This window comes from Oncorhynchus gorbuscha, linkage group LG09 (genome assembly GCF_021184085.1).
Source record: "Oncorhynchus gorbuscha isolate QuinsamMale2020 ecotype Even-year linkage group LG09, OgorEven_v1.0, whole genome shotgun sequence".
Taxonomy (NCBI): domain Eukaryota; kingdom Metazoa; phylum Chordata; class Actinopteri; order Salmoniformes; family Salmonidae; genus Oncorhynchus; species Oncorhynchus gorbuscha.
Window position 1 is genome coordinate 22,357,890 of NC_060181.1, and position 14,850 is coordinate 22,372,739.

The 14,850-nt window shown below is 44.1% G+C and overlaps 1 protein-coding gene across 1 annotated transcript in view; it reads left to right on the forward strand.

Annotated features, from left to right (window-relative positions):
* The window catches only part of trpn1 (transient receptor potential cation channel, subfamily N, member 1), a 54,696-nt gene extending 40,568 nt beyond the window's left edge, over positions 1 to 14,128 (forward strand). Inside the window, exons 25-30 of the mRNA XM_046360834.1 lie at positions 389 to 598; positions 5,079 to 5,533; positions 8,183 to 8,605; positions 10,208 to 10,665; positions 11,843 to 11,989; positions 12,277 to 14,128. Of these exons, the coding sequence (XP_046216790.1) occupies positions 389 to 598; positions 5,079 to 5,533; positions 8,183 to 8,605; positions 10,208 to 10,665; positions 11,843 to 11,989; positions 12,277 to 12,449 (1,866 nt within the window). The 3' untranslated portion in view covers positions 12,450 to 14,128. The remainder of the gene's footprint in view (positions 1 to 388; positions 599 to 5,078; positions 5,534 to 8,182; positions 8,606 to 10,207; positions 10,666 to 11,842; positions 11,990 to 12,276) is intronic.
* The last annotated feature ends 722 nt before the right edge of the window (positions 14,129 to 14,850 follow it).

Here is a 14,850-nt window from a genome sequence, read left to right on the forward strand (position 1 = left end):
ATAGAAACATTATGGGGAGAGAATGAGGATGTCATGGAACATTATGGGGAGAGTATGAGGATGTCATAGAAACATTATGGGGAGAGTATGAGGATGTCATAGAAACATTATGGGGAGAGAATGAGGATGTCATGGAAACATTATGGGGAGAGTATGAGGATGTCATAGAAACATTATGGGGAGAGAATGAGGATGTCATGGAACATTATGGGGAGAGTATGAGGATGTCATAGAAACATTATGGGGAGAGAATGAGGATGTCATGGAAACATTATGGGGAGAGTGTGACAATGTTATGAGGATGATATGGGGATGTTATGGTGACAATAATAAAAAACTATGCCAGATCACACACTAATTCCATTCACACCTGACCCCCCAATTCTAGAGTGGCTGGACCCCACTCCACTACGCAGCCAAAGCAGGCTGTCTGGACATGGTGCGGTTCCTGGTGGAGAGTGGGGCGTCGGCCAGTGTAGAGTGCCAGGGGGGACGAACACCACTGCAGTACGCTGCCGGGGATAACCACCAGGGGACGGTTAGCTTCCTGCTACGACGAAAAGAGAACAACATACTGAGACTCCTGGAGGACAGGAAGGTTGGTGTTCCTTCTCTCTTTCTGGCTGTCGTTCTGCCCTTGAGCAAGGCAGTTAACCCCCTGTTCGCTGGGTGCCGAAGACGTGGATGTCGAATATGGCAGCCCCCCTCTGATTCAGAGGGATTGGGTTAAATGCGGAGACTCATTTCAGTTGGAGGCATTCAGTTGTACAACTGACTAGGTATCCCCCTTTCCCTTTCAATATTCTCCCTATACTTTCTACTTTCTTTCTAGTCTAACCACAAGATGTCAGCAAACCACAATTTTAATAGAACAGGCACTGCCAAAACATATATTTTTTAATCAATGTTGCTGATGAGTACCTAGTTTGTGTTTGACCTGATGGTGTGTTGGTGTGTGTTGTCTGTAGTCTGTGTTTGACCTGATGGTGTGTGTTGTCTGTAGTTTGTGTTTGACCTGATGGTGTGTGTTGTCTGTAGTTTGTGTTTGACCTGATGGTGTGTGTTGTCTGTAGTCTGTGTTTGACCTGAGGGTATGTGTTGTCTGTAGTCTGTGTTTGACCTGATGGTGTGTGTTGTCTGTAGCCTGTGTTTGACCTGATGGTGTGTGTTGTCTGTAGTTTGTGGTTGACCTGATGGTGTGTGTTGTCTGTAGTTTGTGTTTGACCTGATGGTGTGTGTTGTCTGTAGTCTGTGTGTTGACCTGATGGTGTGTGTTGTCTGTAGTTTGTGTTTGACCTGATGGTGTGTGTTGTCTGTAGTTTGTGTTTGACCTGATGATGTGTGTTGTCTGTAGTTTGTGTTTGACCTGATGGTGTGTGTTGTCTGTAGTTTGTGTTTGACCTGATGGTGTGTGTTGTCTGTAGTTTGTGTTTGACCTGATGGTGTGTGTTGTCTGTAGATTGTGTTTGACCTAAAAGTGTGTGTTGTCTGTAGTTTGTGTTTGACCTGATGGTGTGTGTTGTCTGTAGTCTGTGTTTGACCTGATGGTGTGTGTTGTCTGTAGTTTGTGTTTGACCTGATGGTGTGTGTTGTCTGTAGTTCGTGTTTGACCTGATGGTGTGTGTTGTCTGTAGTCTGTGTTTGACCTGATGGTGTGTGTTGTCTGTAGTCTGTGTTTGACCTGATGGTATGTGTTGTCTGTAGTTTGTGTTTGACCTGATGGTGTGTGTTGTCTGTAGTTTGCGTTTGACCTGATCGTGTGTGTTGTCTGTAGTCTGTGTTTGACCTTATGGTGTGTGTTGTCTGTAGTCTGTGTTTGACCTTATGGTGTGTGTTTTCTGTAGTTTGTGTTTGACCTGATGGTGTGTGTTGTCTGTAGTCTGTGTTTGACCTTATGGTGTGTGTTTTCTGTAGTTTGTGTTTGACCTGATGGTGTGTGTTGTCTGTAGTTTGTGTTTGACCTGATGGTGTGTGTTGTCTGTAGTTTGTGTTTGACCTGATGGTGTGTGTTGTCTGTAGTTTGTGTTTGACCTGATGGTGTGTGTTGTCTGTAGTTTGTGTTTGACCTAATGGTGTGTGTTGTCTGTAGTTTGTGTTTGACCTGATGGTGTGTGGTGTCTGTAGTTTGTGTTTGACCTGATGGTGTGTGTTGTCTGTAGTTTGTGTTTGACCTGATGGTGTGATGTGGTGTGTTGTCTGTAGTTTGTGTTTGACCTGATGGTGTGTGTTGTTTGTGTTTGACATGATGGTGTGTGTTGTCTGTAGTCTGTGTTTGACCTGATGGTGTGTGTTGTCTGTAGTCTGTGTTTGACCTGATGGTATGTGTTGTCTGTAGTTTGTGTTTGACCTGATGGTGTGTGTTGTCTGTAGTTTGCGTTTTTACCTGATCGTGTGTGTTGTCTGTAGTCTGTGTTTGACCTTATGGTGTGTGTTGTCTGTAGTCTGTGTTTGACCTTATGTTGTGTGTTTTCTGTAGTTTGTGTTTGACCTGATGGTGTGTGTTGTCTGTAGTTTGTGTTTGACCTGATGGTGTGTGTTGTCTGTAGTTTGCGTTTGACCTGATCGTGTGTGTTGTCTGTAGTTTGTGTTTGACCTGATGGTGTGTGTTGTCTGTGTTTGACCTGATGGTGTGTGTTGTCTATAGTTTGTGTTTGACCTGATGGTGTGTGTTGTCTGTAGTTTGTGTTTGACCTGATGGTGTGTGTTGTCTGTAGTTTGTGTTTGACCTGATGGTGTGTGTTGTCTGTAGTTTGTGTTTGACCTGATGGTGTGTTGGTGTGTGTTGTCTGTGTTTGACCTGATGGTATGTGTTGTCTGTAGTTTGTGTTTGACCTAATGGTGTGTGTTGTCTGTAGTTTGTGTTTGACCTGATGGTGTGTGGTGTCTGTAGTTTGTGTTTGACCTGATGGTGTGTGTTGTCTGTAGTTTGTGTTTGACCTGATGGTGTGATGTGGTGTGTTGTCTGTAGTTTGTGTTTGACCTGATGGTGTGTGTTGTTTGTGTTTGACCTGATGGTGTGTGTTGTCTGTAGTTTGTGTTTGACCTGATGGTGTGATGTGGTGTGTTGTCTGTAGTTTGTGTTTGACCTGATGGTGTGTGTTGTCTGTAGTTTGTGTTTGGCCTGATGGTGTGTGTTGTCTGTAGTTTGTGTTTGACCTGATGGTGTGATGTGGTGTGTTGTCTGTAGTTTGTGTTTGACCTGATGGTGTGTGTTGTTTGTGTTTGACATGATGGTGTGTGTTGTCTGTAGTTTGTGTTTGGCCTGATGGTGTGTGTTGTCTGTAGTTTGTGTTTGACCTGATGGTGTGATGTGGTGTGTTGTCTGTAGTTTGTGTTTGACCTGATGGTGTGTGTTGTTTGTGTTTGACCTTATGGTGTGTGTTGTCTGTAGTCTGTGTTTGACCTTATGTTGTGTGTTTTCTGTAGTTTGTGTTTGACCTGATGGTGTGTGTTGTCTGTAGTTTGTGTTTGACCTGATGGTGTGTGTTGTCTGTAGTTTGCGTTTGACCTGATCGTGTGTGTTGTCTGTAGTTTGTGTTTGACCTGATGGTGTGTGTTGTCTGTGTTTGACCTGATGGTGTGTGTTGTCTATAGTTTGTGTTTGACCTGATGGTGTGTGTTGTCTGTAGTTTGTGTTTGACCTGATGGTGTGTGTTGTCTGTAGTTTGTGTTTGACCTGATGGTGTGTGTTGTCTGTAGTTTGTGTTTGACCTGATGGTGTGTTGGTGTGTGTTGTCTGTGTTTGACCTGATGGTATGTGTTGTCTGTAGTTTGTGTTTGACCTAATGGTGTGTGTTGTCTGTAGTTTGTGTTTGACCTGATGGTGTGTGGTGTCTGTAGTTTGTGTTTGACCTGATGGTGTGTGTTGTCTGTAGTTTGTGTTTGACCTGATGGTGTGATGTGGTGTGTTGTCTGTAGTTTGTGTTTGACCTGATGGTGTGTGTTGTTTGTGTTTGACATGATGGTGTGTGTTGTCTGTAGTTTGTGTTTGGCCTGATGGTGTGTGTTGTCTGTAGTTTGTGTTTGACCTGATGGTGTGATGTGGTGTGTTGTCTGTAGTTTGTGTTTGACCTGATGGTGTGTGTTGTTTGTGTTTGACATGATGGTGTGTGTTGTCTGTAGTTTGTGTTTGGCCTGATGGTGTGTGTTGTCTGTAGTTTGTGTTTGACCTGATGGTGTGATGTGGTGTGTTGTCTGTAGTTTGTGTTTGACCTGATGGTGTGTGTTGTTTGTGTTTGACCTGATGGTGTGTGTTGTCTGTAGTTTGTGTTTGACCTGATGGTGTGATGTGGTGTGTTGTCTGTAGTTTGTGTTTGACCTGATGGTGTGTGTTGTCTGTAGTTTGTGTTTGGCCTGATGGTGTGTGTTGTCTGTAGTTTGTGTTTGACCTGATGGTGTGATGTGGTGTGTTGTCTGTAGTTTGTGTTTGACCTGATGGTGTGTGTTGTTTGTGTTTGACATGATGGTGTGTGTTGTCTGTAGTTTGTGTTTGGCCTGATGGTGTGTGTTGTCTGTAGTTTGTGTTTGACCTGATGGTGTGATGTGGTGTGTTGTCTGTAGTTTGTGTTTGACCTGATGGTGTGTGTTGTTTGTGTTTGACCTGATGGTGTGTGTTGTCTGTAGTTTGTGTTTGACCTGATGGTGTGATGTGGTGTGTTGTCTATAGTTTGTGTTTGACCTGATGGTGTGTGTTGTCTGTAGTTTGTGTTTGACCTGATGGTGTGATGTGGTGTGTTGTCTGTAGTTTGTGTTTGACCTGATGGTGTGTGTTGTCTGTAGTTTGTGTTTGACCCGATGGTGTGATGTGGTGTGTTGTCTGTAGTTTGTGTTTGACCTGATGGTGTGTGTTGTCTGTAGTTTGTGTTTGACCTGATGGTGTGATGTGGTGTGTTGTCTGTAGTTTGTGTTTGACCTGATGGTGTGATGTGGTGTGGTGTTTGTGTTTGACCTGATGGTGTGATGTTGTGTGTTGTGTGTAGTTTGTGTTTGACCTGATGGTGTGTGTTGTTTGTGTTTGACATGATGGTGTGTGTTGTCTGTAGTTTGTGTTTGACCTGATGGTGTGATGTTGTGTGTAGTTTGTGTTTGACCTGATGGTGTGTGGGAAGCTGAACTCCAACACTACTCTGGAGGAGCTAGTTCTTCACTCCGCTGCTCCCCTGGACACGGCTGTGCGTCTGTCCCGAGCCCTGGGCCTGGCCGCCCTCAGGGAGAAGGAGCGCTACGTGGACCTCCAGGCCGCAGCCCACCACTGTGAAAGCCTGGCCTCCGACCTGCTCAGCATGGCCTCGACCGGGGGGAGAGGGGCCGGCGCCGTCCTCAGGGCGGTGGACCATAGAGGGGCCAGCGTGCTGGACTGCCTGATCGAGGGGAGGCAGAAGGGAGTGGTGGCCCACCCGGCTGTCCAGAAGTACATGACGGAGGTGTGGTATGGCAGTCTGCAGTGGGACTCCTGGAGGATCCTGCTGCTGTTTTTTGGCCAGCTGCTCTGCCCTCCACTGTGGTTGTTCCTCTCACTGCCTCTCAAACACAGGTACAGAGTAGAATTTCATAGATAGATACAGGTTCATAGCCTTTATTAATGGGAGCCCTTTTGAGGCTAACCCACTGAACACACAACGTCATTTCAACGTGGAAATTTGGGTAATATTTGGTAGACATTGATAAATGAGATGTCAATCTTTAGTTACCAACTCAAAAAGTCAGCCAGAAGTTTGTAGAATTACCAATGTGTTATCATTATGCTTTCAACCATCTAAAAGCAGAACCAATTTCCAATGGTAAAACAATGTCAGGGTTTTGGTTAATCTAAATGTGTTATCACTGTGCTTTCAACCATTTAAAAGCAAAAATGTCAATTTGCATTTCAAGTTTTATTTGATTCAGTCCTATTCCTTATCTTAGATTTTTGGTTGAGATGGAGATGTGAATCGAACATATCAATTACTAATTTGTAGTCAAACTGTAATTAAAGCCAGACTAAATCAGTGGCACAGATGGACCTATCCAAGCAGAAGATAAATCTCCTTTAAATGTTCATATTTGGTTGCATTGACAACAAACACAATTCAATACCCGGTTTGCCTATGAATTAATCATTGATATGTTGGATTAACATCTCCAACTCAACCAAACATCTAAGTTCAAGAATCGGACTAAATCTAATCTTATCGAAGTTTAAATGTACTTTAAATAAAGTCTGATTTGATTTAGTCATGTTCTTTAACTTAGATTTTTGGTTGAGATGGAGACTTGACTCTAACATGTTGATGATTAACTTGAAGATTCCATTTGAAATCAACCAAAGTTTGAAACCCTAGTGCTATATGTCTTGTCTAGTTTTAGTTGAACCCTAGTGCTATATGTCTTGTCTAGTTTTAGTTGAACCCTAGTGCTATATGTCTTGTCTAGTTTTAGTTGAACCCTAGTGCTATATGTCTTGTCTAGTTTTAGTTGAACCCTAGTGCTATATGTCTTGTCTAGTTTTAGTTGAACCCTAGTGCTATATGTCTTGTCTAGTTTTAGTTGAACCCTAGTGCTATATGTCTTGTCTAGTTTTAGTTGAACCCTAGTGCTATATGTCTTGTCTAGTTTTAGTTGAACCCTAGTGCTATATGTCTCGTCTAGTTTTAGTTGAACCCTAGGGCTATATGTCTTGTCTAGTTTTAGTTGAACCCTAGTGCTATATGTCTTGTCTAGTTTTAGTTGAACCCTAGTGCTATATGTCTTGTCTAGTTTTAGTTGAACCCTAGTGCTATATGTCTTGTCTAGTTTTAGTTGAACCCTAGTGCTATATGTCTTGTCTAGTTTTAGTTGAACCCTAGTGCTATATGTCTTGTCTAGTTTTAGTTGAACCCTAGTGCTATATGTCTTGTCTAGTTTTAGTTGAACCCTAGTGCTATATGTCTTGTCTAGTTTTAGTTGAACCCTAGTGCTATATGTCTTGTCTAGTTTTAGTTGAACCCTAGTGCTATATGTCTTGTCTAGTTTTAGTTGAACCCTAGTGCTATATGTCTTGTTTAGTTTTAGTTGAACCCTAGGGCTATATGTCTTGTCTAGTTTTAGTTGAACCCTAGGGCTATATGTCTTGTCTAGTTTTAGTTGAACCCTAGTGCTATATGTCTTGTCTAGTTTTAGTTGAACCCTAGTGCTATATGTCTTGTCTAGTTTTAGTTGAACCCTAGTGCTATATGTCTCGTCTAGTTTTAGTTGAACCCTAGGGCTATATGTCTTGTCTAGTTTTAGTTGAACCCTAGTGCTATATGTCTTGTCTAGTTTTAGTTGAACCCTAGTGCTATATGTCTTGTCTAGTTTTAGTTGAACCCTAGTGCTATATGTCTTGTCTAGTTTTAGTTGAACCCTAGTGCTATATGTCTTGTCTAGTTTTAGTTGAACCCTAGTGCTATATGTCTTGTCTAGTTTTAGTTGAACCCTAGTGCTATATGTCTTGTCTAGTTTTAGTTGAACCCTAGTGCTATATGTCTTGTCTAGTTTTAGTTGAACCCTGGGTTGAATTGAAAAAATAGCTGTTGATGACTTCCAAAATGCTATATAGTGCTAAATAGTCTCATTGATAATATATGACCTATAAAGTATGGTTACATTTCATTTGCTTTAAACCTATCTTTTGGAATAATTTCGATAGCAACAGTGAATATAATAATAATCGTTCTTGCGATAGCACATTGGTAGTAGTCAGTGACCAATGTCAACACTAAGCAGGGCCAGGCTTGATTTAAACCCTGCATGGGAGACCAAATAAATAGCAGGTGGGTTCTGATAATGTACATTTTTTACAATGATGACATAATCCTGTGGTTGAGATTCCACCCTCAAAACAACTGTTTCTTTTTTCAAATCCAATGTGTTTTTCACTTAGATTCCTTGTCACAATACATTGACAAATTACATTGAAACAACGGTGAGTCAACCAGTTTGTGCCGAGTGGGATGTGTTTAAATTCAAACATTGTATCTCAAACTCTACCAGTTACAAAAAGAGAACTAATACTAAGTTATTTTTGACCAATCATGAATCAATTATTCAACAATTAACTTAAAACATAAAAACTCCTCCAGGGAATCAATGACAGTTTTGTAAAATAGTTGATTGCCAGACAATATTATCTTGGGATTGAATATTATTTTAGGATTTAATGTAAAATCTTTCAAAACCACACCAGGTTCAACACCATCCCCATCGTGAAGTTCATGAGCTACCTGGTGTCCCACGTCTTTCTCCTGGCCCTCTTCATCCTCACCATCGCCTACCCCCCGCTGAATCCCATCCACCTGGGTCACCTGCTGCCTGGATGGAGTGAGTGGCTGCTGCTGGCCTGGCTGGGGGGCATGCTGGTGTCTGAGCTCACCCAGCCAGGGGAGCGCCACGGCCTAGCCTGGATCCGAGTGCTTGTCCTGGGCTTCTCCGCCGCTGCCTTGCTCTGCCATCTCCTGGCCCTGGTTCTCCAGCTCTGGCCCCCCTCCCATCTCCACTGCCTTTTCACCCGGAACGTCCTACTAGCCGTGGCAATGACTCTAGGCTTCATCCAGCTGCTGGAGTTCCTGACCTTCCACCACCTGTTTGGCCCCTGGGCCATCATCATCAGGTGAGAGAAGATCATTGGAGAAAACTATACAAGTATATCAACATGAGCATATCAACATGTCAGCAGGACTGATACTGCAACACATTTCAACTAAACAGGTCTTCCTCTGCTCCTACAGTGCATTAGGAAAGTATTCACCTAGACTTTTTCCACATTTTGTTACGTTACAGCCTTATTCTAACGTGGATTAAATAGTTTTTCCCCTCATCAATCGACACACAATACCTGATAATGACAAAGCAAATAAAGGTTTTTAGAAATGTTTGCGCATTTTTTTTTTATAAAAAAATTGAAACATTACACAACTATTCAGATGCTTTGCTCAGTACTTTGTTGAAGCACCTTTGACAGTGATTACAGCCTGGAGTCTTCTTGGGTATGACACTACAAGCTTGGCACACCTGTATTTGAGGAGTTTCTCCCATTATTCTCTGCAGATCCTCTCAAGCTCTGTCATGTTGGATGGGGAGCGTCGCTACACAGCTAGTTTCAAGTCTCTCCAGAGATGTTGGATCAGGTTCAAATCCGGGCTCTTGCTGGGCCACTCAAGGACATTCGGAGACTTGTCCAGAAGCCACTCCTGCGTTGTCTTGGCTGTTTGCTTAAAGTCATTGTCCTGTTGGAGCAGGTTTTCATCAAGGATTTCTCTCTACTTTGCTCCGTTCATCTTTCCCTCTATCCTGACTAGTCTCCCAGTCCCTGTCGCTGAAAAACATCCTCACAGCATGATGCTGCCACACATGCTTCACCGTAGGAATGGTGCCAGGTTTCCTCGAGATGTGACATTTGGCCAAAGAGTTCAATCTTGGTTTCATCAGACCAGATAATCTTGTTTCTCATGGTCTGGGAGTCCTTGTGCCTTTTACTGAGGAGTGGCTTCCATCTGGCCACTCTTCCATAAAGGCCTGCTTGGTGGAGTGCTTCAGAGATGGTTGTCCTTCTGGAAGGTTCTCCCATCTCCACCTCACTGACAAAGGCCCTTCTCCCCCGATTGCTCAGTTTGGCGGGGCGGCCAGCTCTAGGAAGAGTCTTGGTGGTTCCAAACTTCTTCAATGCTGCAGAAATGTTTTGGTGCCTCGACACAATCCTGTCTCGGAGCTCTACGGACAATTACTTCAACCTCATGGCATGGTTTTTTGCTCTGACATGCACGGTCAACTGTGGTACCTTACTGTGGTACAGGTGTGTGCCTTTCCAAATCATGTCCAATCAATTTAATTTACCACAGGTGGACTTCAATCAAGTTGTAGATCAATGAAAACAGGATTCACCTGAGCTCAATTTCGAGTCTTATAGCAATGGGTCTGAATACTTACATAAATAAGGTATTTCTGTTTTTTATTTTTAATACATTTGCAAAATCTTATAGAAACCTGTTTCCCTTTGTCATTATGGGGTATTGATTGTAGATTGATAAGGGAAAAACGTTATTGAATCCATTTTAGAATAAGCTGTAACGTAACAAAATGTTTAAAAAGTCAAGGGGTCTGAATACTTTCCAAATGCACTGTACCTCTGTAAATATGTTTTTATTGTTCACCTAAGTATTATCTGCAATAATAAGGCCTTATTTTGTTTTTTTTTGTTTTCTATCCTCATCAGTGACCTGATGAAGGATCTGGGAAGGTTTGCCGTCATCCTGGCACTCTTCCACACCGCCTTCACCATGAGCTTGTGTGCCGTCTACAATGCCACCTTTGTGAAGCCGGAGACGGCAGTCCACACCCCTCGGGAGGTGTCCGTCCTGCTCTTCTTCGCCCTTTTCGGCCTGACGGAGCCTAAAGAAATGCCTACGTTGGAGGGCTCACCCCCGGCTGCCGGCGTGGTGGCCCAACTGGCGTTTGGCATCTACCTGGTGGTGACGGTGATCGTGCTGATCAACCTGCTCATTGCCATGATGAGTGACACCTACCAGCGCATTCAGGCCCGCTCGGACACTGAGTGGAAGTTTGGCCGGGCCGTGCTCATACGGGACATGAGTAGGAAGTCGGGAACGCCGTCTCCATTCAACCTCTTCACCAACCTCTTCTTCTTCGCCAAGGTGCTTTGCAAACATGGAGGTGAGTTTCATACTAGTGTTCCTACCTTGTTCAGGGAATTCATAGATTCAATATCGGCAGTTTTAACCACTACAAATTATTGTTTCCCAAGGAGGCAAACCATGAGTGTAATGCTACATCATGTATTATATATACACTGAGTGTACAAAACATGGACACCTGCTCTTTCCATGACATTGACTGACCAGGTGAAAGCTATGATCCCTTATTTATGTATCTTGTTAAATCCACTTCAATGAAGAGGAGACAGGTTAAAAAAGGATTTTTAAGCCTTGAGACAATTGAAACATGAATTGTGAATTAAGTACATTTGAACGGGGTATGGTTGTAGGTGCCAGGCACACTGGTTTGTGTCAGCAACTGTAACGCTCCTGGGCTTTTGACGCTCTACAGTTTCCTGTATGTATCAAGAATGGTCCATCACCCAAAGGACATCCAACCAACTTGACACAACTGTGGGAAGTATTGGAGTCAAAATGGGCCAGCATACCTATGGAACGCTTTCCACACCTTGCAGAGTCCACACCACAACAAATTGAGTCTGTTCTGGTGGCAAAAGGTGGGGTGCAACTCAATACGCCGCAGCCCGTCTGGTGTTCAACCTTCCCAAGTTCTCTCACGTCACCCCGCTCCTCCGCTCTCTCCACTGGCTTCCAGTTGAAGCTCGCATCCGCTACAAGACCATGGTGCTTGCCTACGGAGCTGTGAGGGGAACGGCACCTCAGTACCTCCAGGCTCTGATCAGGCCCTACACCCAAACAAGGGCACTGCGTTCATCCACCTCTGGCCTGCTCGCCTCCCTACCACTGAGGAAGTACACTTCCCGCTCAGCCCAGTCAAAACTGTTCGCTGCTCTGGCCCCCCAATGGTGGAACAAACTCCCTCACGACGCCAGGACAGCGGAGTCAATCACCACCTTCCGGAGACACCTGAAACCCCACCTCTTTAAGGAATACCTAGGATAGGATAAGTAATCCTTCTCACCCCCCCTTTAAGATTTAGATGCACTATTGTAAAGTGACTGTTCCACTGGATGTCATAAGGTGAATGCACCAATTTGTAAGTCGCTCTGGATAAGAGCGTCTGCTAAATGACTTAAATGTAAATGTAAATGTAATATTAGGAAGGTATTCTTAATGTTTTGTACACTCAGTATGTGTTATGTATAACCCTCCAGGTAAGATCTGCTCTACAGAGGGCCGGGACCTGATGACTGAAGAGGAGGATGCAGAGGGTCTGCCTGACCCCCGCTCTCTGGACATACCAGCTCACACCTCCCTGGGCTGGATGAGGACCAACAAAAGGACACAGATCCTACCTGAGGGTGAGGGTCTGATTGTACTGATCCATTTCAATTCACTGATTTCAATTGATTGAGATTCACATATTTCATGTATTTCAATTCACTTCAATTAACTGTTCAAAGTAATCATTTGGTAATGCGCATGTGATTTGCTGTTCTAATATTATCTGATACATACATGCATGGCACGTGAAAAAACAAATAGTTTGAGCATCTTACATTCTTGATTCTCATGAATAAAAGTTCCAACAAACATATAGTTCCTACATTCTTGTTCCTATCTTTCAAGCTCTCTCTATGCCCCCCAGATGGCCAGGCCCAGCCCCTCCCCTCCAGCTCCAGGCTGGCTGGCCAGGTGCGTGTGGAGCAAGTGACAGACTGGGCTGTGGTAGTCCAACGCTACCTGGCGCTGAGAGGACAGGGGGACAGAGGCATGCAGGAGAGGGACCCTGGTACTGGCCCTGCCCAGCACCCTGACTGATCCAGTCCATCCGGAACCAGGACTCCGTGTCTCTGACTAACTCACCCACACCTCACTTATTAAGCTGTATCCTGATTCTCCACCCTTCTCCCACAGTATGCTCTTGCACACTTTCTGTCATGGATTTAACAATATTGGAAGATCCTTCCAATGATTTATCCAATCCAATGCTTTTAAAAATCCATGTCAGAAAGTCTAAGTGCACACTGTGGGAGAAGGGTGGAGAATTGGGATGCAGCCTAAGAGCCTTACCCAGCAGTATCCTTAGGACCTTAGCCAAGCCTTGTCGGGACCCAGCATCTTTAGGAGCCTGCACACAGCTTAGCCCGACTCCCAGGACCCCAGCCTTGACATTAACATGAGCCTTGAATACTTACTGGACAGTATGACTCCAGCCCTGTCTTACCAATGGCCCAATTCTGCCACGGCCTACTACATCACAGCAACAACCTGTGAAACAGAACTACTAGCACCAAACACACTGCCTTTATTATCAGCTGTCCGTGTATACATTACTCTCACTCACAATTGACCTGATTGTCCACAATGGGAAATCACTTGTGATCCAGTGCCTAGGGCCCAATTTTTCAAAAGCTATCTGATTAAATGGAAAGAAATAGAATAAAAAGAAAGGGCATATAATTTAGTTAAATGGGGACACCTGTTCTATTCGTTCCATTTCTATGCATTTAATCCTATCCGATTGCCGAAATCCGATCAGATAACTTTTGAAAAAGTTGTCCCAGGCTATGGTTTATAGTGTGTAGATTCTAATATTGTCCAGTAGAGGGTCTTGTTAGACAACTTTCTGTCAGGGTTGTTTGATGAGCCGTATGACAGACGTATGAGCCTGTAAAAACATGCGAGAGAAGATGTGATTTATTAGGGAAAGAGGATACCTAGTCAGTTGCACAACTGAATGCATTCAACTGAAATGTGTGTCTAACACATTTAACCCAACCCCTCTGAATCAAGGGTGCAGGGGTCTGCCTTAATCAAGTTCAATGGCACCGGGGAGCAGTTGTTGGGGGTTAATGCCTTGCTCAATGGTAGAACAGCAGATTTTTCCACCTTGCCGCTCAGGTATTCAAACAAGCCACCTTTCGGTTACTGGCCCAACACTCTTAACCGCTAGGCTATCTGCCGCACCACTATTATAGTGTAGTATTGTACTATCATCATAACTTTCATGCGACAGTGCCTTGATTATGCATGGCGTAGCATTTCATTATAATAACACTTTTCTAGGGACAGTATTGAGAAAAAATGTGTTCTTTGACAAATGAACCTGGTGTTATTTTATTTACTCAATGGCAGTAGATAAGTGTCTATGTCAACTCTGCCAATTATGTCGACTACATGTCCACATAAGCCTCCTATTTTACAATATACATTATATCATGCTTCATTCTACAGTTAAATATGTTTTTATAACATGTTTATGAATAGTGTTTATTGTAGTGATGTGTTTAGAGAAAAGTATAATTGTATTATCATGATATAACATGAGTTACTCAGTAACTCCATTACTTAATGAAAATGGTCAAACCTGTGAAATAGAGCAATAGGAGGTCAAACCAGTCTGCTTTCTCTATCACATTATTTACTTTATTATGGGTCACTCCTTCTCCCCCCTCTCTCTCTCCTCTCCCCTCTCCCTCTCTCTCTCCTCTCCCCTCTCCCTCTCTATCTCCTCTCCCCTCCCTCTCCCCCTACCCTCCACCTTCCCACCCTCTTTCTCTCTCTCCTCTCCCCTCTCTCCCTCCCCTCTCCCTCTCTCTCTCCTCTCCCCTCTCTCTCTCTCTCTCCCTCTCCCTTCTCCCTCTCTATCTCCCCTCCCTCTCCCCCTACCCTCCACCTCCCCACCCTCTTTCTCTCTCTCCTCTCCCCTCTCCCCTCTCCTTCTCTATCTCCTCTCCCCCTACCCTCCACCTCCCAACCCTCTTTCTCTCTCTCTCCTCTCCCCTCTCTCCCTCCCCTCTCTATCTCCTCTCCCCTCCCCCTCCCCATCCCCTCCACCTCCCCACCCTCTTTCTTTCTCTCCTCTCCCCTCTCTCCCTCCCCTCCCTCTCTTCTCCCCTCCCTCCCCCCTCCACCTCCCCACCCTCTTTCTCTCTCTCTCTCTCCCCTCTTCTATCTTGACATTATGGCTAGGAGCTAGGAAACAGGCCTGTAAACGTAGTACCTTCCACTCTCTTTATCATTGAACTAAACTTAACACCGTAGCCAACTGTGCTTCTTCCATTAATTACGCCAGAGATACGGGGGGAAACCTTTCGTTCTTCTCATTCTAGATTAACTGCGAGGATGTTGTTTTTACCTGGTCAGACCAGGATAAGTACAGTGTGTCTGGGGAGTGAGATTGATGTGTTTGAAGCATATAACATATAAGAATTCACAA